The sequence below is a fragment of the Tachypleus tridentatus genome, chromosome 3 (genome assembly GCF_004210375.1).
Source record: "Tachypleus tridentatus isolate NWPU-2018 chromosome 3, ASM421037v1, whole genome shotgun sequence".
Taxonomy (NCBI): domain Eukaryota; kingdom Metazoa; phylum Arthropoda; class Merostomata; order Xiphosura; family Limulidae; genus Tachypleus; species Tachypleus tridentatus.
This window is the reverse complement of record NC_134827.1, coordinates 46743495-46766800: the sequence shown is the minus strand read 5'-3', so window position 1 is coordinate 46766800 and position 23306 is coordinate 46743495. Positions and strand designations below refer to the sequence as shown.

Genomic DNA, 23306 nt, shown 5'->3' with positions numbered 1-23306 from the left:
GAATAGTGGGATTGACCGTCATTTTATAACGCCCCCACGGTTGATATGGCGACCCTGTTTCGTGTGACGGGATTCGAACCTGCGACTCTCGGATTACAAGTCGAGTGTCTTATCCACCTGGCCATGCCGAGCCGATGTCTCTAGCTGTAGCCTTGTACGAATATCCGAAAGAAACAAAAACTATAGACATTTTCAACCCTTACAATGTATTTCATATCATTTTATATTAAAAATGTTCCAGTGTTATTTCTAACCATAAGAATACATAATATTAGTTTGTAGGTTTGCACGTGCGGTAACGTCACTAGGCGGTTAGTAAAACATTTACTTATTTATACTACTCGGGGAACGATATTAAAGTTTGTTTGTTTTGAATTTCGCACAAAGCTACATGAGGGCTATCTTCGCTAGCCGTTCCTAATTTAGCAGTGTAAGACTAGAAGGAAAGCAGGTAGTCTTCACCACCCGCCGTCAACTCTTGGGCTACTTTTTACCAATTGACCGCACATTATAACGCACCTACGGCTTAAAGGGCGAGCATGTTTGGTGCGACCGGAATTCGAACCCGCAACCGTCGGATTACGAGTCGAACGCCTTAACATACTTGGCCATGCCGGGCACGATGTTATAGAAGGGTTTCTGAAGTTATTTTGTAGATTAGTAAACAAATTTCTGTTTTGATTAATTTAAAATTGCATTAGCATAATTCTGAATTGTGATTGGTCCCTTGTTTCAGAGTAAAGATAGACAAGTAGGAATCTAGCCCCGGATTTCAGTGTAGGAAATCCGCAAACTTAGTGTTTATTCAATGGTGGGGCTAATTACAAGCAGAAAACTATCGAATAAGGGATTATATAATCCGAGCATATTTATTGTACTTAGAAAAGCAGGTAAGTTTAGCAGGGACAGGGACAATTATCTGTCGTAAGAATATGCCCGAAGGAAAAATAAAATAATTTTTCGAAAACTTATTTCAAAACAGAACGAACGGTGTTTTGTTGGGACATTCTGGGCTGGTTAAGTTTCACCATTTGACTTGTTCAATGAAAAAACAAAATAACCACTTTTACGATACCGCTTTCTTCAGAAACCTAGCTTTCTGGTAAAAAAGATTAATTTGAAAAGAAAATGAGTGAAACCGATAACTGTTGGCGTAGTAGCCCAGTCAGAGTCTTTGTAGATGAAAGCATTTCTCTAGGCCTAGTCCGTTCATCAGTGCCAGAATCTTCATTCGCTGAGAAAGATCCATCACCCTTATCTGACGTCAGTAGAGCTACGCTGAACTTACTACACGTGATGTACGTTAGTTCTGTTAAGGCTTAAGTGATCGTTAAGTGTCACGTGACTCCAGTCGTTTTTCCATCCGACACCTGAGGCTGGTTGAGAAAGGAGAACCCAACCTATTACACCTCATCTGCCAAAGGCGTAATCTCAGTAGAGGTTCTGAGGCTTAAAAACCCACATTTATGATGTCAAAAAAAATATTTATCCGATTTCACTGTTATCAAAATAAATAATCCACAAACAGTTTTGATACTTTGGATCTTAAATTACTGAAAGTTAAATTAACTAAATGTTTAATTACAACAAAATTCACTTTACAGGCGTGGGTAGTAATAGTAATGTACTAATAACACATGAATAACACTGAAACTACAGTGACATAACACATAACTGAAACTGGGTTTTGTTTTTTTTTATTCATCGCGACTGTGCCTGGATCGAATCGGGGGGAGGTGGTCATTAGGTGAACATTAGGTATCATTAGGTAAACATTAGATGGTCATTAGGTGGACACTAGGTGATCATTAGGTAAACATTAGATGATCATTAGGTGAACATTAGGTGGTCATTAGGTAAACATCAGATGGCCAATAGGTGAAGATTAGGTGGTCATTAGGTGAACATTGTTCAAGTAATTTAGGGCAGAACCAAGGCGAGAAATTGAAATAACCAGGTGGTTATGCAGCTTGATTCGCAATATGAGGTTCGCTGGTTCGAATTCACGTCTCACCAAACATGATGGTCCTTTTAAATATGGTGTCGTTATAATCAGTCGTAATATTCGTTGATAAAAGAGTAGTCCAAGAGATGGAGGTGGGTGATGATAACTAGCTGCACTCTTAAATTAGGAACGGCTGGTGTAGCTTTGCGCAATATTAAAACAAAGAAACAAACAGACAGTACCGAATCACAATCAATCACATCAGGTTAATAGGAACTGGATCAGAACGCTTACTACTGATAGACAGAAATAAATGTTGACTTGCCTTTGTGTTTCCCGATAGAAATATGCTTAACATGACAAGAAAAAGACCTTGTGGCAAGAATGTGACACAATATCAGTATAAGTCCATTGTATAAGATGTGTCACCGTTATCTGACACAATATCAGTATAAGTCCATTGTATAAGATGTGTCACCATTATCTGACACAATATCAGTATAAGTCCATTGTATAAGATGTGTCACCATTATCTATCCAAGTGTATAAGATGTGTCACCATTATCTGACATTATCTGAATATCAGTATAAGTCCATTGTATAAGATGTGTCACCATTATCTGACACAATATCAGTATAAGTCCATTGTATAAGATGTGTCACCATTATCTGCACAATATCAGTATAAGTCCATTGTATAAGATGTGTCACCATTATCTGACACAATATCAGTATAAGTCCATTGTATAAGATGTGTCACCATTATCTGACACAATATCAGTATAAGTCCATTGTATAAGATGTGTCACCATTATCTGACACAATATCAGTATAAGTCCATTGTATAAGATGTGTCACCATTATCTGCACAATATCAGTATAAGTCCATTGTATAAGATGTGTCACCATTATCTGACACAATATCAGTATAAGTCCATTGTATAAGATGTGTCACCATTATCTGACACAATATCAGTATAAGTCCATTGTATAAGATGTGTCACCATTATCTGACACAATATCAGTATAAGTCCATTGTATAAGATGTGTCACCATTATCTGCACAATATCAGTATAAGTCCATTGTATAAGATGTGTCACCATTATCTGCACAATATCAGTATAAGTCCATTGTATAAGATGTGTCACCATTATCTGACACAATATCAGTATAAGTCCATTGTATAAGATGTGTCACCATTATCTGCACATTATCAGTATAAGTCCATTGTATAAGATGTGTCACCATTATCTGACACAATATCAGTATAAGTCCATTGTATAAGATGTGTCACCATTATCTGACACAATATCAGTATAAGTCCATTGTATAAGATGTGTCACCATTATCTGACACAATATCAGTATAAGTCCATTGTATAAGATGTGTCACCATTATCTGACACAATATCAGTATAAGTCCATTGTATAAGATGTGTCACCATTATCTGCACAATATCAGTATAAGTCCATTGTATAAGATGTGTCACCATTATCTGCACAATATCAGTATAAGTCCATTGTATAAGATGTGTCACCATTATCTGACACAATATCAGCATAAGTCCATTGTAAAAGATGTGTCACCATTATCTGCACAATATCAGTATAAGTCCATTGTATGAGATGTGTCACCATTATCTGACACAATATCAGTATAAGTCCATTGTATAAGATGTGTCACCATTATCTGATACAATATCAGCATAAGTCCATTGTATAAGATGTGTCACCATTATCTGACACAATATCAGTATAAGTCCATTGTATAAGATGTGTTACCATTATCTGACACAATATCAGTATAAGTCCATTGTAAAAGATGTCACCATTATCTGCGCGATATCAGTATAAGTCCATTGTATAAGATGTGTCACCATTATCTGACACAATATCAGTATAAGTCCATTGTATAAGATGTGTCACCATTATCTGCGCAATATCAGTATAAGTCCATTGTATCAGATGTGTCACCATTATCTGCACAATATCAGTATAAGTCCATTGTAAAAGATGTGTCACCATTATCTGCGCGATATCAGTATAAGTCTATTGTATCAGATGTGTCACCATTATCTGACACAATATCAGTATAAGTCCATTGTATACATTGTGTCACCATTATCTGACACAATATCAGTATAAGTCCATTGTATGAAATGTGTCACTATTATCCTTGCTTCCGAAAAATCGATTCCAGCCAGGGGAACAGTTAAACCTGTGATTACATGGTATTTGATGAACATGTATGGTTGATACTAGTAATATAAGTGTCTTCTACTGACAACAGTTGAACCTGTCATTATATGGTATTTGATGAACACGTATGGTTGATACTAGTAATGTAAGTGTCTTCTACTGACAACAGTTAAACCTGTCATTATATGGTATTTGATGAACACGTATGGTTGATACTAGTAATGTAAGTGTCTTCTACTGACAACAGTTAAACCTGTCATTATATGGTATTTGATGAACACGTATGGTTGATACTAGTAATGTAAGTGTCTTCTACTGACAACAGTTAAACCTGTCATTATATGGTATTTGATGAACACGTATGGTTGATACTAGTAATGTAAGTGTCTTCTACTGACAACAGTTAAACCTGTCATTATATGGTATTTGATGAACACGTATGGTTGATACTAGTAATGTAAGTGTCTTCTACAGACAACAGTTAAACCTGTCATTATATGGTATTTGTTGAACATGTATGGTTTATAACAGTAATTTATTTCGCTTCGTTACTAAATAGAGAAGTTGGTAAAGCAAGCTAAATATGAAATTCAAACTATCAATCAGTTACCACTTGTCACCTGAGACATACCACATTTCACCACCAAAGTGAAAGAACTGGTGCCTTTTGCAGTGTGTTGAACCCTTTGTGTGATTGATTTGTAAGTTTCATGTTAGATTACACAGTTTAACCATTATTCATATTGAATTATCTAAATATACCTGCTTTAATACAAGTTATGTGAATAGTAATGGGAGGGAAGTTTTTTAATCAAAAAATAAATCAAACATAATCAACTTTAACATCAGTTATGTAAACACTACAGTGAAGTAATACATTGAAACAAAATAACAAATCATTCATGAAAACTTTAACAAAAGTTATGTAAATACCACAGTGCACGAATAAATTGAACCAAAATAAGAAATCAAAGAACTATATCTTTATTGTTTTATTAACACCTGTAGTGTGTTGGTGACGTAATTACATAGAACTATGGGGACATTAAGACCTCTACTGTATGGGTGTTGTAAATACACAGAACTATCTGGGTAATAATATCTGTACCGTGTGGGTGATGTAAATACCTAAAATTATCTGGGTATTAACACCTGTACTGTATGGGTAATGTAAATACCTAAAATTATCTGGGTATTAACACCTGTACTGTGTGGGAAATGTAAATACCTAAAATTATCTGGATATTAACACCTGTACTGTGTTAATTTTCCAAATCTATTCATCACGTGCGTTTTATCACATTTACGTTTGTTATACATGATACTTTATTGTGAACCTTTATACACACTGAATATTTATATTATCAAATACTGTATCATTTTTATATGATAATAAAACATCTCAAGAATTGAATATCTGTCAATTGTCACCTGACCCAGTTTAATTTGAATTGTAAAAGTTTTTATTATGTTTCCAGCCTCTTTGTTTGTTAAGAACGTACGACTTATTTCATGTTATTATTATATAAAAATATAGATGAAGAAAAAGAATGTTTTACTATTCTACGTTTGTACGAATAATAAGATGTTTGTCCAGCAACAGTGTGTTTTATTCATCATTTTTGTAACGGAAGTTTTTCTTCCAAGTGTAGATCGATGCACTGTTCCGTGTGTGGATATTTTTAAAGCACCTCTAACATTGTCTGAACCTTGAAAAGAAAAACCCCAGTACCGGAATATGATACGACAGGCCCTTCCTTCCCTCCCCTTTAAACATGAAGCATATTGTAGCACATAGTTCCTAGCTTGTCTGATTTTTATTCTTTTTTTTTGGTATTGTTTGAAAGAGCATTCTACTTTCTTCGTTGATTGGATATCGATTTTCTAAGACAACTCTCTTATGACATGGAAAGAGTCATACACGAGCATCTACGTAGTTTTTGTTGTGGTTCGGTTTGTAGATAATAGTGAACTAGCCATAAGTGAAACAGATGGATGGATATATCGTGCATTTTGAATGGCAGAGAAAAACACAAAACGTAACGGAAAACAGCACACGAGATGTTTATATCTTCTCCAGTGTTCAGAGTGAGGAACGTTTTGTATATATAACAAAGTAAGATATTCATATCCTACGTTGTTAATCACGAACATCTATGTGAAACATACACTGTGTTACGATAATAGCGAATGACTTGCGTTTGAAACAAAGGTAAAATAATCGAATCATAAGGTTACTATTTTTATCAATTATTGAAAATGCATTTTTAAACAGTATTAGGAAATCCTCAAAACAATTCCCTATGACACAGTATTATCAAATCCTCAAAACAATTCCCTATGACACAGTATTATCAAATCCTCAAAACAATTCCCTATGACACAGTATTAGGAAATCCTCAAAACAATTCCCTATGACACAGTATTATCAAATCCTCAAAACAATTCCCTATGACACAGTATTAGGAAATCCTCAAAACAATTCCCTATGACACAGTATTATCAAATCCTCAAAACAATTCCCTATGACACAGTATTATCAAATCCTCAAAACAATTCCCTATGACACAGTATTAGGAAATCCTCAAAACAATTCCCTATGACACAGTATTATCAAATCCTCAAAACAATTCCCTATGACACAGTATTAGGAAATCCTCAAAACAATTCCCTATGACACAGTATTATCAAATCCTCAAAACAATTCCCTATGACACAGTATTATCAAATCCTCAAAACAATTCCCTATGACACAGTATTAGGAAATCCTCAAAACAATTCTCTATGACACAGTATTATCAAATCCTCAAAACAATTCCCTATGACACAGTATTATCAAATCCTCAAAACAATTCCCTATGACACAGTATTATCAAATCCTCAAAACAATTCCCTATGACACAGTATTAGGAAATCCTCAAAACAATTCCCTATGACACAGTATTATCAAATCCTCAAAACAATTCCCTATGACACAGTATTATCAAATCCTCAAAACAATTCCCTATGACACAGTATTATCAAATCCTCAAAACAATTCCCTATGACACAGTATTATCAAATCCTCAAAACAATTCCCTATGACACAGTATTAGGAAATCCTCAAAACAATTCCCTATGACACAGTATTATCAAATCCTCAAAACAATTCCCTATGACACAGTATTAGGAAATCCTCAAAACAATTCCCTATGACACAGTATTATCAAATCCTCAAAACAATTCCCTATGACACAGTATTATCAAATCCTCAAAACAATTCCCTATGACACAGTATTAGGAAATCCTCAAAACAATTCCCTATGACACAGTATTATCAAATCCTCAAAACAATTCCCTATGACACAGTATTAGGAAATCCTCAAAACAATTCTCTATGACACAGTATTATCAAATCCTCAAAACAATTCCCTATGACACAGTATTATCAAATCCTCAAAACAATTCCCTATGACACAGTATTAGGAAATCCTCAAAACAATTCCCTATGACACAGTATTATCAAATCCTCAAAACAATTCCCTATGACACAGTATTATCAAATCCTCAAAACAATTCCCTATGACACAGTATTATCAAATCCTCAAAACAATTCCCTATGACACAGTATTAGGAAATCCTCAAGAAAAGACCCTTTGAGTCAATGCTAACAAATGCTATATTCTTACATGTCAACACGTTACTACTTGCAAAGGGAAAATTTATCGCAATTTTGTCTCATTCTTTCTCTTTTGGTAAGGTTTCAGTTTCTGTTTCATGAAGGTGCTGATATATAGTCATATATATGTGTTTCACATTAGCAATGACATGATATTTTTATGTGTTGTTACGTTTTCTAACGTAGACTTAAAATATATTTTTATAATAAAGATAGCCCTAACAAACAAACAACAATTATGTCTTAACAGAAATTGATATTATATTCCATCAATAGAGGGCGAGAGATGACTTAGTACTCTTAGAAAGAATGGAATTGATATTACAATCATTTATTTGATGGATGATGTAAACAGTGATAATATAATAATTTATTTCAAATATGTTACAATTATCATAGTTACCTATAATTTGTCACATAGGTACTAGTTACCACGCTTAACTCTCACTTTTGATATGACTACCAGTTATTTACCACCGTAGTTAACTCTTACCTGTCACGCGGCTACCAGTAACTTACTGTGGTTAACTCTCATCTGTCACATGACTACTAGTGTCTCACCACAGCGATTATCTCTCACTTGTCACATGACCACCAGTAACTTACCACAATGGTTAACTCTCATTTGTCACATGAGAACTATTGGCTTACCATCTTTATTGACTCTAACTCGTCACACGACTACCAGTAAGTTACCACAATGGTTAACTCTAACTCGTCACTTGACTGCAAGTAACTTACCACAATGATTAACTATAACTCGTTACATGACTACCAGTGACTTATCACAATGGTTAACTCTAACTCGTTACATGACTACCAGTGACTTACCACAATGGTTAACTCTAACTCGTTACATGACTACAAGTAACTTACCACAATGATTAACTATAACTCGTTACATGACTACCAGTGACTTATCACAATGGTTAACTCTAACTCGTTACATGACTACAAGTACCTTACCACAATGATTAACTATAACTCGTTACATGACTACCAGTGATTTACCACAATGATTAACTATAACTCGTTACATGACTACCAGTGACTTACCACAATGGTTAACTCTAGCTCGTTACATGACTACCAGTGACTTATCACAAAGGTTAACTCTAACTCGTTACATGACTACAAGTACCTTACCACAATGATTAACTATAACTCGTTACATGACTACCAGTGATTTACCACAATGATTAACTATAACTCGTCACATGACTACAAGTAACTTACCACAATGATTAATTATAACTCTTCACATGACTACCAGTGATTTACCAAAATGGTTGAAAAAACAGAAATTGAAAAGCACTAAAACAGAATATGTTACATAAACATTGTTTTGTTGAAATACTTGTTATACGTGTTAAATTTAATAACGATAAATACGTGTTATTTGTATCTACTGTACAGGAAATTTTATTCTAAATATGGTTAAGTCTAAAATGTTTAGTTATATGAGAACTGAGCAGCGGTCTGTTTTAATATAAACACTCTTACAGTAAAACAGGAGTTTCAAACACTTTATTCCTACAACATCCGGGTAACTTGAACAAAAGTCGTACGCAGAAATAGAACATGGACAGAAGTAGCATGCTTTAAATCTGGATCGGTGGCAGAAGTCCAGAAAGCGTCATGCGTGTGTGTTTTCTTATAGTAAATCTACAGCAGGCTATCTGCTGAGTCCATCGAGGGGAATCAAACCCCTGATTTTAGCTTGGTAAATCAGTAGACTTACCGCTGTACCAGCAGGGTACAACTAAACTATGAAGAAGTTGTTTATGTAACTGTTTTGTGTTATTTTAAGTTTTAAAAAAGTATTGTTCTAAACTGTATAAGTGCATAACTTAGCGTGGAAAATATGTTTGTATCATAACTGTAGCACAAAACTGTGTAGAGTGATATCTGCGCATGTCCGTTCCTAGTTTTATAATAAATAGATTCGTCTTTAGGCAGGTAGTCAATAAATACATTACCCAATCCCATGTCGTGTGTTACACTGACACGTTGTGCACAGACAGAGAAACAGAAGAAGTGTTGTAGATGAAAACTGGTTAATTCAGAGAAGAATTCCGGTGTGACATTGATAAATATATCAGAACCAAAATCAGTCTAACTATGAGCATAAACATTACTTTCATTTTTCATATTTGTAGAGGTTATAATGCTTTGTTTCATCAGTTGGGTTCCCTCACTGTTAACGATATTTTCGGCCATAATCCCAATAATAGTTCACGAGATTTAACCAGTTTACGAGATTTAGATTATTAGTAAATCTGTATACTAACAAACAATACAAGGTACCTGACATAATAGAAATATAATATTCTATAGTTTAAAGTGATTAAAAATACGTTAAAAATAATAACAAATACTGTTCATGGAAACAACATTAAACGAACCAAAGAGTATAATACACAAACACTATCAGACAAAGACATATAGCTAAGTGGATGAGTGCATGATTCCACTTTTTATTTCTTTTTTCAGTTGTGTTTAAGCCTTATGACGCCGTCGTATATGACCAGCACGTTATGCTTGGAAACGCAGCAAAACTCGAATGTCACGTGCCTACCCACGTGCTAGACTACATACGGGTGACTTCGTGGATCAAAAATGATGGGCGACGCATATCACCTTCAAACACAGATGGTAAGTTGAAGAAATTGTAAGTACATATCAAAACGTCAAATTGTATCTGCTTCCAATAGCTGGTCTGGTAACAAGGGTTAATTCTTTACGTCTTATAATTGCAATGTTTGCTTATTGTCAGCACTGATTTGTCGTACGAATTTTCTAAGTTCAACAACATAGAAACCATTATGGCCAATTATATGTTCCACCAAATTAAAATAGTCATCAAACCCTCCACAACACGATGGTTCTAGATAACAGTGGATTACCTCTGGATTGACAGTTTTTAAGGACTTTTTTCACATGTAACAGAGAAAACATAAAATATTGTTTAAAACTAAAGAATACATTGATACGTTATTTTACAGATGTTTGTATATTTCCATGGGAACAAAGCCAGTGTGTTTTCAGCGAACTGTATTAAAATAGTTCCATCAAAAAGAGTAAAGTTCAAGAAGCTGTTATGTCAATCTGCAACATGTCATGTGGTACTGCTATGTCAATCTTCAACATGTCATGTGGTACTGCTATGTCAATCTGCAACATGTCATGTGGTGCTGTTATGTCAATCTTCAACATGTCATGTGGTGCTGTTATGTCAATCTTCAACATGTCATGTGGCGCTGTTATGTCAATCTTCAATATGTCATGTGGCGCTGTTATGTCAATCTGCAACATGCCATGTGGTACTGCTATGTCAATCTGCAACATGTCATGTGGTACTGCTATGTCAATCTTCAACGTGTCATGTGGTGCTGTTATGTCAACCTATGGGATGTCATGTGGTACTGCTATGCCAATCTTCAACATGTCATGTGGTACTGCTATGTCAATCTGCAACATGTCATGTGGTGCTGTTATGTCAATCTTCAACATGTTATGTGGTGCTGTTATGTCAATCTTTAATATGTCATGTGGCGCTGTTATGTCAATCTGCAACATGTCATGTGGTACTGCTATGTCAATCTGCAACATGTCATGTGGTACTGCTATGTCAATCTTCAACATGTCATGTGGTGCTGTTATGTCAATCTTCAACATGTCATGTGGTACTGCTATGTCAATCTGCAACATGTCATGTGGTGCTGTTATGTCAATCTTCAACATGTCATGTGGTGCTGTTATGTCAATCTTTAATATGTCATGTGGCGCTGTTATGTCAATCTGCAACATGTCATGTGGTACTGCTATGTCAATCTGCAACATGTCATGTGGTACTGCTATGTCAATCTTCAACATGTCATGTGGTGCTGTTATGTCAATCTATGGGATGTCATGTGGTACTGCTATGTCAATCTTCAACATGTCATGTGGTGCTGTTATATCAATCTATGGGATGTCATGTGGTGCTGCTATGTCAATCTGCAACACGTCATGTGGTGCTGTTATGTCAATCTGTGGGATGTCATGTGGTACTGCTATGTCAATCTTCAACATGTCATGTGGTGCTGTTATGACAATCTACGGGATGTCATGTGGTGGTGTTATGTCAGTCTACATGATGTCAAGTGGTGCTGTTATGACAATCTACGGGATGTCATGTGGTGCTGTTATGTCAATCTGTGGGATGTCATGTGGTACTGCTATGTCAATCTTCAACATGTCATGTGGTGCTGTTATGTCAATCTGCAACATGTCATGTGGTGCTGTTATGTCAATATGCAACATGCCATGTGGTGCTGTTATGTCAATACGCAACATGTCATGTGGTGCTGCTATGTCAATCTGCGGCATGTCTTATAGTGTTGTTATGTCAATGTAATAGATGTCATGTGGTGCTTCTATGTCAATCTATGGGATGTCATCTGATGCTGTTATGTCAGTCTACGGGATGTCATGTGGTGCTGTTGTGTCAATGTAATGGATGTCATGTGGTGCTGTTATGTCAATCTACGGGATGTCATGTGGTGCTGTTATGTCAATCTACGTGATGTCATGTGGTGCTGTTATGACAATCTACGGGATGTCATGTGGTGCTGTTATGTCAGTCTACGTGATGTCATGTGGTGCTTTTATGACAATCTATGGGATATCATGTGGTGCTGTTGTGTCAATGTAATGGATGTCATGATTTTTTATACATTTCTTCGAGAAAATGAAGAAATCTTTACTACGAATAAATCTAAATAATCTAAGTTATCCGTACCAGGCTGGAACGTTAGGTTTAGAAATAAGTTTTCTAAAAAAACCCACATTCTCTCTTCAGTTCTCCGTGAAGCATACATTAAGTCATTAGTTCTCCGTGAAATATACATTAAGTTATCAGTTCTCCGTGAAACATACATTAACTCATTAGTTCTCCGTGAAACATACATTAACTCATTAGTTCTCCGTGAAACATACATTAAGTTATCAGTTCTCCGTGAAACATACATTAACTCATTAGTTCTCCGTGAAACATACATTAACTCATTAGTTCTCCGTGAAACATACATTAAGTCACCAGTTCTCCGTGAAACATACATTCAACCATCAGTTATTCATGAGAGCTACTTTCAATCATCAGTACTTCCTGACAACTACTTTCAATCATCAGTTCTTCCTGAGAACTACATTCAATCATCAGTACTTCCTGACAGCTACATTCAATCATCAGTACTTCCTGACAGCTACTTTCAATCATCAGTTCTTCATGAAAACTACATTCAATCATCAGTTCTTCCTGACAGCTACTTTCAATAATCAGTTCTTCCTGACAGCTACATTCGATCATCAGTTCTTCCTGCAACTACATTCAATCATCATTTCTTCCTGACAGCTACTTTCAATCATCAGTACTTCCTGACAACTACTTTCAATCATCAGTTCTTCCTGAGAACTACATTCAATCATCAATACTTCCTGACAGCTACATTCAATTATCAGTACTTCCTGACAGCTACTTTCAATCATCAGTTTCTTCTGACAACTACATTCAATCATCAGTTCTTTCTGATAACTACATTCAATCATCAGTTTCTTCTGACAACTACATTCAATCATCAGTTCTTCCTGACAACTACATTCAATCATCAGTTCTTCCTGAGAACTACATTCAATCATCAGTTCTTCCTGAGAACTACATTCAATCATCAATACTTCCTGACAGCTACATTCAATCATCAGTACTTCCTGACAGCTACTTTTAATCATCAGTTCTTCCTGACAACTACATTCAATCATCAGTTCTTTCTGATAACTACATTCAATCGTCAGTTTCTTCTGACAACTACATTCAATCATCAGTTCCTCCTGACAACTACATTCAATCATCAGTTCTTCCTGACAACTACATTCAATCATCAGTACTTCCTGAGAACTACATTCAATCATCAGTTCTTTCTGATAACTACATTCAATCATCAGTTTCTTCTGACAACTACATTCAATCATCAGTTCTTCCTGACAACTACATTCAATCATCAGTTCTTCCTGAGAACTACATTCAATCATCAGTTCTTCCTGAGAACTACATTCAATCATCAATACTTCCTGACAGCTACATTCAATCATCAGTACTTCCTGACAGCTACTTTTAATCATCAGTTCTTCCTGACAACTACATTCAATCATCAGTTCTTTCTGATAACTACATTCAATCGTCAGTTTCTTCTGACAACTACATTCAATCATCAGTTCCTCCTGACAACTACATTCAATCATCAGTTCTTCCTGACAACTACATTCAATCATCAGTACTTCCTGAGAACTACATTCAATCATCAGTTCTTCCTGACAGCTACTTTCAATCATCAGTTCTTCCTGACAGCTATTTTCAATCATCAATTCCCTCCGCTGCCCTAGCGGTATGTCTGAGGACGTAAAACGCTTCAAATCGAGTTTCGATACCAGTTGTGGGAATATCTCTGATAGATCACTGTGTAGCATTGTGCTTAACTTCCAACCAATAAACAAACTTCTTATCTTATTTGTTCATACATTTACATAGAATAATTACGGAGTGTATTTTTAATACAAAATATTTTAATTTATTTACTGAAACTGTAAGATAAGCATAAAATTTATTTTTAATAAGATTGTTATTTATCTACTGAAATGTTTTTTTTTGTTTTTTTTTATCCTGTTCACAATTTTCTCATTAATGATAGTTTTTTTGTTTTTGAAATATATAGGAGACAAGTATCTGATATTACCGAGAGAGGGCCTGTTGATACGTAATGTCACGAGCCGAGATTCCGATGATTCTTACCTGTGTGAGATTTTCAATCGTCTGACGGGAGAAACCAAGCTGAGCACAAAAGCGGGAAAATTATTTGTAACAGGTTTGTTAGACTTACTGTTCCTTCCTAATGCATCGCCATTACTAATTCTTTTGTCAAATTTCTCACGGCACTTAAATTTGTTGCAGTTACAAGTACATGACGTTTTTTTTAAATGAAAATTTAATATAATAAGCCTGAATTAGCAGAGATCTGTGTTAAGCCTCGCCATATTAACAGAATACTGATACGTGTTACTGATACCGTGCAGCAATTAGTTAAACTTTACAGAGCCGACTTGAGGAATGAAACCAAGTTTACAGAATTACACTAATTACACTCGAGGTAAAAACAACTGTTTTATTCAAAACCGAAGTTTTGGTTTCTGTCTTACTCGAAAGCTACAGTGTCATAAACCCGATAACACACGCACACAGTAATTAAAAACTGACTTAATAAATAGTAACGTCTGGCGTTATCGCACGCGCGTTAAAGTGAATTAGAATAACTAATGAAAAAAACAAACAAAACTTAAGCTATCTAACTTAGTATCAACCAAGAATTATTTAAGATTTATAACACTACAAACTTTGAATTTACGATCAAGGAAAGTATTACGTACAACGGTGTGTAATTCGAAAGTGACCGACAATAATAGAATCTTTATAATCGAGATTCATGGAGTGTTCCTTAAAACGTTATGAGCAGGACTACCGGTTTCACCAAGATGTATATCATTACACTGGTTACATGTACAGGTCGATCGGTTTCACCAATGTATTTATTATCACACTACTGGATGACCTGATTTACCGATTTTAATCGCACCAAGCAAATGTAATCGATGACCGGTTTCACCGATGTATTCATCATTACACTGGGTACATGTACTGTACAACAGGTTTCACCACAAGAAAACAAACGTTATATTTACGAATAGGATGAAGAAACTTGGTAAATGCATGTCAGTAGGATGATCCAGTTTTATAAACTCTACTAACCCTAATCCAAAACTCTACCACTGAACGTGATTATTTATGTAAACTAAACGGACTTTCAAGAATAAGCAGCGCCCCCTTGCGATCGGAACGGTAAGCACTTCAATAATGGAAGAATTTTGAGGAGAGAAAATTTTACATCTAAACATCATAGTGACACTAGTTCTTGCTGGAAACATTTAATATCCAATAACCAGAGTTAATGCAATATTTTTTCGATATTTAGAAATATCGATTATTTCAAGGACAATTAAATTATTAAAAATTGTTGTAAATTTTGTTCGCCGGACATAATGCGTTATCTGCCATACGATTTGACGCCGTTTGTTTGTTTTTCGACATACAATCTTAATTAATTATGTATCTTAATTTTCTATAGATCCACACGACTCCATGCCACCGACTATATCTAGCTTCAGGTCCAGTGTGCATGGTTCTCAAGGTGACATGGTTACGTTACCGTGTGTAGCTCAAGGGAAACCTCCACCCCAGTATCACTGGTACAGGGAACACCATGGATTACGATCTTTCATTCGATCTGGTTACCTGGTTCTTCAAACAGGTATTATAGTGATACAACAGGCGCGTGTAGAAGATAGTGGAACCTATGTATGTGTTGCAAATAACAGTTTGGGAGCCGTGGAAAGCACAACAGAACTGTTCATAACCGGTGAATAAGTTTTGTATACAGAACTACATAGATTAAGTATGAATTAAAATGTTTTTTGGTATCCAGTAAATTTTACACTTCACTAAATATAAGTTAGTAAGTTTCAGAAACGATAATAAGTTTTAATATTGTCGTGCGTTGTAAGGAGCAAAAAATATAGCAAATAAAAAGTAGAGGACATAACCAGTGATTACGAAAAAACCCACTTGCAGAGAAAAATATGTATGTAAAACGGTTGGTATGAGAAGAGAAAACTATGCAGAGGAGCGAACTATGTTTTGACCTTCTTCGGTCATCGTCAGGTTCACAAAGAAAGAAAGACGTAATTGACCGATAGCTGACCACATGTTTGAAGGGGGTTGTGTAATTGAGTCTAGGAATGTAAAGGACGTGTTTAGATGTTTGATTATATTTATTAATGTAGGTATAAAGGTGTTTTTTTGTATTGGTTTATTTTGGGCTTGAGTTGTTGTATAAGTAAGGCTTCTTTAATTTTGCGTTTGTTTATGTTTGTTTCTTTATTTAGTATTTGAGTGTTTTCTATGGTTATGTTGTGTTTATTTGACTTGCAGTGTTTCAAAACGTTGGAAGGTATTTTGTGTGTGCTCTTTGAATCTGGTTTCCATTTTTCTACTTGTTTCTCCAATATAGAAGTTGTGGCAGTTATCACATTGTATTTTATAAATAATGTTGGTGTGGTGTTTGTCAGTGTAGTTTTTACATAGGATAGACCTCAGTTTTGTGCCTGGTTTTTGAATAAATTTGATATTAACTGGAATGTCATATTTTGTTACTAGTTTTTGCCAAATGTTGGTTATTTTTCTGCTGATGTCGGGAATATATGGTATGCAGCAGTATATGGTTTTGTGATTTTTTGATTCGTGAGATATATTTCCTTTTGTTGGTTGATTTTGCTTTCTGTCTAGATGTGTGCGTATAGTGTTTTATATGGTTTGTGGAGGAAACTTATTGATGTTGATGAAGTATTGTTTTATTTTGTCTACTTCATCGTTAATTTTATCTGGTGAGCATAGTTTTATGGTTGTGTTTATTTGGTTTCTTAGTATGTTGAGCTTTTGTTTTGTTTCATGTGCTGAGTCCCAAGGAATGTATAGTCCAGTATGGGTGATTTTTCGGTAGATTTCTGTTTTAAATTGTTTTAAATCCATTCAGTATGGATTTCTGTTTTAAATTGTGTGTCGGTTCTTGTAATTTTGAAGTTAAGAAATGATATTTGATTACTTCCTTCCTGTTCACATGTGAAGTTAATGTTGGGATGTATAGAGTTAATGTGATTGAAAAAATTCAGTGTGTGTTCTGTAGATGTGAATCCCGCAATTGTGTCGTCTACATATCTGTATCAGTATAGTGGTGGATGTAATGCTGTGTTAATTGCTTGTGTTTCAACTTGTGTCATAAAAATATTGGCTACAACTGGTGATACTGGGTTGGCCATGCTTAGGCCATTTGTTTGTATATAGTTGTGATTGTTGAACATGATGTTTGTCTTCATCGTGGTGAATTCTATGAGGGTTGCTAACTGGTTACTGGGAATTTCTATAGTTGGTTTAGGGTCTCGGATATAGAGTTCTAAGGCTATCTTGCAGGCTTCAGTGGTTGGAACTTCTGTAAAGAGGGATATAACATCGAAACTGGCCATTAAGGCTTTATGATTAAGTTGATTAAGATTAGACTTGAAATTAAAAGAGTCTTTGATGAATGAGCTGGCTGATGTTACATATTTGGAGAATGCCCATGCTATGTATTTACCAAGATTGTAATTAAACGATTCATATGTGGACATTATTGGTCGTAATGGACAATCTGGTTTATGAGGTTTGGGGATGCCGTATATTTGCGGTGTGCGTGAGTCGGTTTTTCGTAGGTAGAAATAAAGTGTTTGTGAAATTGTGTTGGCTTTTTTCATTTGTAGTAGTAATTTGTTTAGTTGCGTCTCGTGTGTCTTTGTTGGATTTGTGTGTATTGGTTTAAATTTGTTCGTGTCTGATAGAATGTTCTTCATTTTTTTGATGTATTCATTCGTGTTCATTATGACTACAGCGTTACCTTTATACTCTATACATCCCAACATCAACTTCACATGTGAACAGGAAGGAAGTAATCAAATATCATTTCTTAACCTCAAAATTACAAGAACCGACACACAATTTAAAACAGAAATCCACCGAAAAATAACCCATACTGGACTATACATTCCTTGGGACTCAGCACATGAAACAAAACAAAAACTCAACATACTAAGAAACCAAATAAACACAGCCATAAAACTATGCTCACCAGATAAAATTAACGATGAATTAGACAAAATAAAACAATACTTCATCAACATCAATAAGTTTCCTCCACAAACCGTAGAAAACATTATACGTACACACCTAGACAGAAAGCAAAATCAACCAACTAAAGTAAATATATCTGACGAATCAAAAAATCACGAAACCATATACTGCTATATACCATATATTCCTGACATCAGCAAACAAATAACCAACATTTGGCAAAAATTAGTAACAAAATATGACATTCCAGTTAATACCAAATGTATTCAAAAACCAGGCACAAAACTGAGGTCTATACTATGTAAAAACTACACTGACAAACACCACACCAACATTATTTATAAAATACAATGTGATAACTGCCACGACTTCTATATTGGAGAAACAAGTAGAAAAATGGAAACCAGATTCAAAGAACATAAAAAGTCACCTTCACACGTTTTCGAACACTGCAAGTCAAATAAACACAACATAACCATAGAAAACACTCAAATACTAAATAAAGAAACAAACATAAACAAACGTAAAATTAAAGAAGCCTTACTTATACAACAACTTAAACCCAAAATAAACCAATATAAAGGAACGCCTTTATACCTATATTAATAATATAAAATAAATAAAATTATTCAAACATCTAATACCGCCCTCTACATTTCGACACACAGTTACACAACCCCCTTCAAACATGTGGTCAGCTTCCGGGCAGTTACCTTTTTCTTTGTGAACCTGACGATGACCGAAGAAGGTCGAAACGTTGTTCGCTCTTCTATGTAAAATATTTTCTCAACCCAAACGAGCCGTTTTTGCATATAAATAATGTATCGTGTTTTATGTTGGGTGAATAAGGGTTAAATAATGTACCGTGTTTTATGTTAGGAAAATAAAGGTTAAATAATGTATCGTGTTTTATGTTAGTAGAATAAAGGTTAAATAATGTATCGTGTTTTATGTTGGGAGAATAAGGGTTAAATAATGTATCGTGTTTTATGTTGGGAGAATAAGGGTTAAATAATGTATCGTGTTTTATGTTGGGAGAATAAGGGTTAAATAATGTATCGTGTTTTATGTTAGTAGAATAAAGGTTAAATAATGTATCGTGTTTTATGTTGGGAGAATAAGGGTTAAATAATGTATCGTGTTTTATGTTGGGAGAATAAGGGTTAAATAATGTATCGTGTTTTATGTTGGGAGAATAAGGGTTAAATAATGTATCGTGTTTTATGTTGGGAGAATAAGGGTTAAGTAATGTATCGTGTTTTATGTTGGGAGAATAAGGGTTAAATAATGTATCGTGTTTTATGTTGGGAGAATAAGGGTTAAATAATGTATCGTGTTTTATGTTGGGAGAATAATGGTTAAATAATGTATCGTGTTTTACGTTGGGAGAATAAGGGTTAAATAATGTATCGTGTTTTATGTTGGGAGAATAAAGGTTAAATAATGTATCGTGTTTTATGTTGGGAGAATAAAGGTGAAATAATGTATCGTGTTTTATGTTGGGAGAATAAGGGTTAAATAATGTATCGTGTTTTATGTTGGGAGAATAAAGGTTAAATAACATATCGTTTTATTCCAAGTTGTTAATAATAAAATGTAATTAAAATATCCTGTTTCATGTTCACAAACAGCACGTCACAATATTAACTTTTCTTTGTGAAGAAGAAACAAGAATCACATAAAAATCCTCTTATTATGTTTTCATAAGTACTGATCTGGGAGTAAAATACAGATAAAACTCACTGGGTAAATTTACTTGTCAGAGAAAAGTGTGAAATAATGTGTAATTTGAGTGAACGTGGTTGAAAGTACCAATAATGAGGCAATCATAACTTGTGTGTTAAATACATGAATAGGTAATAGCTCCTGAGATTCTATTGTTGATAGTTGGAATATAAGTATATCAGTAGTCGTGATGTCATTTGATGGTTTGTTTTTGAATTTCGCGCAAAGGCTACATGAGGGCTATCTGCGCTGTCATTTGATTTTATATATATTTATATATTTCTTTGTTTTTCTTTATCTTCTTGGCCCGGCATGGCCAGGTGGTTAAGGTACTCGACTCGTAATTCGCAGGTCGCGGGTTTGAATCCCCGTCACACCAAATATGCTCACCCTTTCACCTGTGGGGGTGTTATAATGTAACAGTCAATCTCACTATTGGTTGGTAAAAGAGTAGCCCAAGAGTTAGCGGTGGGCGGTGATGACTAACTGCCTTTGTTTTAGTCTTACACTGCTAAATTAGGGACAGCTAGCGCAGATAACCCTCGTCTAGCTTTGCGCGAAATTCAAAATAAATAAATAAATAAACCTTTATCATCTTGGATGCATACTGTCATATCATCTCTGAGTGTCTAAAACATGCAGCCAACAGTTCGATACCGAAACAAAAACACTTCACAACAACTCATTCATGGCAACCACATAAAGATATAATACACTTAATTAAAAACAGACGTATACTCCGCAGACAGTACATTCAAAATCGAAACCCCACACTTAAAACTCAGATAAACACAATAAGAAATAAAATACGAAACTTAATCAGACAACAGAAACAAGAAAACTGGGACACCTTCTGTTCCGATCTAAATCATAAAACTGATCCTAAACAATTCTGGACACATTTGAAAAGATTTACAAACACAGGAACAACAAACACAGTATATCCACCACTGGAACTGGATGGAGAAACAGCATACACTAACACAGAAAAAAGCCGAGATATTTAAAAACACCTAGAAAACACGTTCAAAACACATCATGAACCAGACATGAACAGATACTTTTATAATACAGTCACAAACTTTATTGACCAAAACAGAAGCATTTTTACACCTAAATTTCCAGTCAACAATATTACACACCAAGAAAAAACAAAAGACTGGAGCACTCATCAACTGGTAAAACATATCACTGTTACAGAAGTAGTAACTGCTAATAAAAACACAAAAAACAAAGCTCCTGGAGAAGATGGTATTCAAGCTATCCTCCTAAAACAAGGCACTCAGAGATTATATGAACACCTAACAGCGTTATTTAATCTCTCACTATCAACTGGATATATCCCCGTTTCTTGGAAGGAAGCAATAGTATTAATGTTCCAGAAAGAAGGAAAGTCAGCGAATAAACCAAACAACTACCGCCCGATTAAGCAACCAGTTGTATTGGCAAAGTATTAGAGAGGATAATTAGTAATCGTCTGTCAGTTTACTTAGAAGAAAATTCAAAATTACCAGAAATTCAAAACAGTTTCGAAAAAACCATAAACTACAGACCACCTGATTCGACTTACAGAATCAATTACCGACAGCTTCAACAAAAAAGAATGCACTGTAGCTTGCTTTCTCGACATTGAGAAAGCATTTGACACAGTGTGGCATAACGGCTTAAGACATAGATTGCTTGAAATGGCATTACCCCAGGAAACTATTCGCTGGCTGTCCAACTTCCTGGATAACAGAATGTGTAAAGTAAATGTAAATGGGGCCCACTCAGGGTCCTTTTCACCCAAGCAGGAGTCCCGCAGGGAGGGGTTGTTAGCCTATATTATTTATAATGTACGTGAGTAATATGCCTCTGTCGGACCTAAATTTAGGTTATGCATCACAGTTCGCTGACGATGTAGCAGTCTGGAAAAGTGCCCCCACTCCGTCAATAGCAGCAACGAACCTACAACCAGTCCTAAATAACATCGAAGAATACTGCCAGAAATACAGAATCAAAATTAATATTCCAAAAACCCAAGTCATAGTATTCAGCAGACTGAATAAGCTGAAAAAAGATCCACCAAAACTCTATATGAATGGATCACTTTTACTGACTGCTACTTCTGCTAAATTTCTAGGTCTAACCTATGACTCAAAATTAACGTGGCTACCACATATTAAGAATGTACTGATACGAATCTGGAAAAGAGCAAACTATGCAAGAAGTCTTTCAGGTAAAATCCAAGGAACATCACCAGACAACATACTTAAAATCTACAAAACGTACATTAGACCAACAATAGAATATGCATCACCTGCCTGGATTAACATAGCACCCACACATGTACAGAAACTTCAACGTATACAAAATTCTGTACTAACTTCAGCATACAAAGTACCACGTAGCACCTCAACCACATTCATGCACAAGTATGCAAACATAGATACAATAGCTGAAAGACTCTTGCATAATTCTCTAAAATATTTCAATAAGAATTGGCACAAAAATAACTTAATGTGTGATCTCGACAGATATCACGTACATGATGTAAATGGTACTAAATATCTTTCCCCTTTTAACATATATTTAAGAAATGTAACACAAGCTGGCCACTATGCACTAGACACTTAGTCCTTGTTTCTTTTTATTTTTATTTTCTTCTCTTTTTGAATTATTATTCAAGTATTGAATAATAATAATTATTATTACTTTCTTTTCTGTGTGAGTGTTTGTGTTACTACAAGTAGTAGTAGCATTCTCTCAATCGAGAAAAAGGAGAAAAAATACAAAAAAAAAAAAATATATATATGAAAATACAAAAAAAAAAAATTAAATGAAAAAAAAAACAAAAAAACTTCTTGTTCGTCCATGCATGGACTGAGCCCTGAAATGGACCTGAGTATGATGTTATACTTTTACTCTGGCCCAAAGCTTTAAAAAAAAAAACAACCCTAAAGACAGACGCTATAATCGTTCGGGAGGGAGGAAGA

At 34.9% G+C, this 23306-nt stretch overlaps 1 protein-coding gene across 1 annotated transcript in view; it reads left to right on the top strand.

Annotated features, from left to right (window-relative positions):
* The first annotated feature begins 8344 nt into the window (after positions 1-8344).
* Positions 8345-23306, top strand: part of LOC143245838 (cell adhesion molecule Dscam1-like) — a 94837-nt gene continuing 79875 nt past the window's right edge. The window contains exons 1-4 of the mRNA XM_076492094.1: positions 8345-8489; positions 10296-10457; positions 14552-14701; positions 16016-16306. Coding sequence (XP_076348209.1) covers positions 8345-8489; positions 10296-10457; positions 14552-14701; positions 16016-16306 — 748 coding nt within the window. The remainder of the gene's footprint in view (positions 8490-10295; positions 10458-14551; positions 14702-16015; positions 16307-23306) is intronic.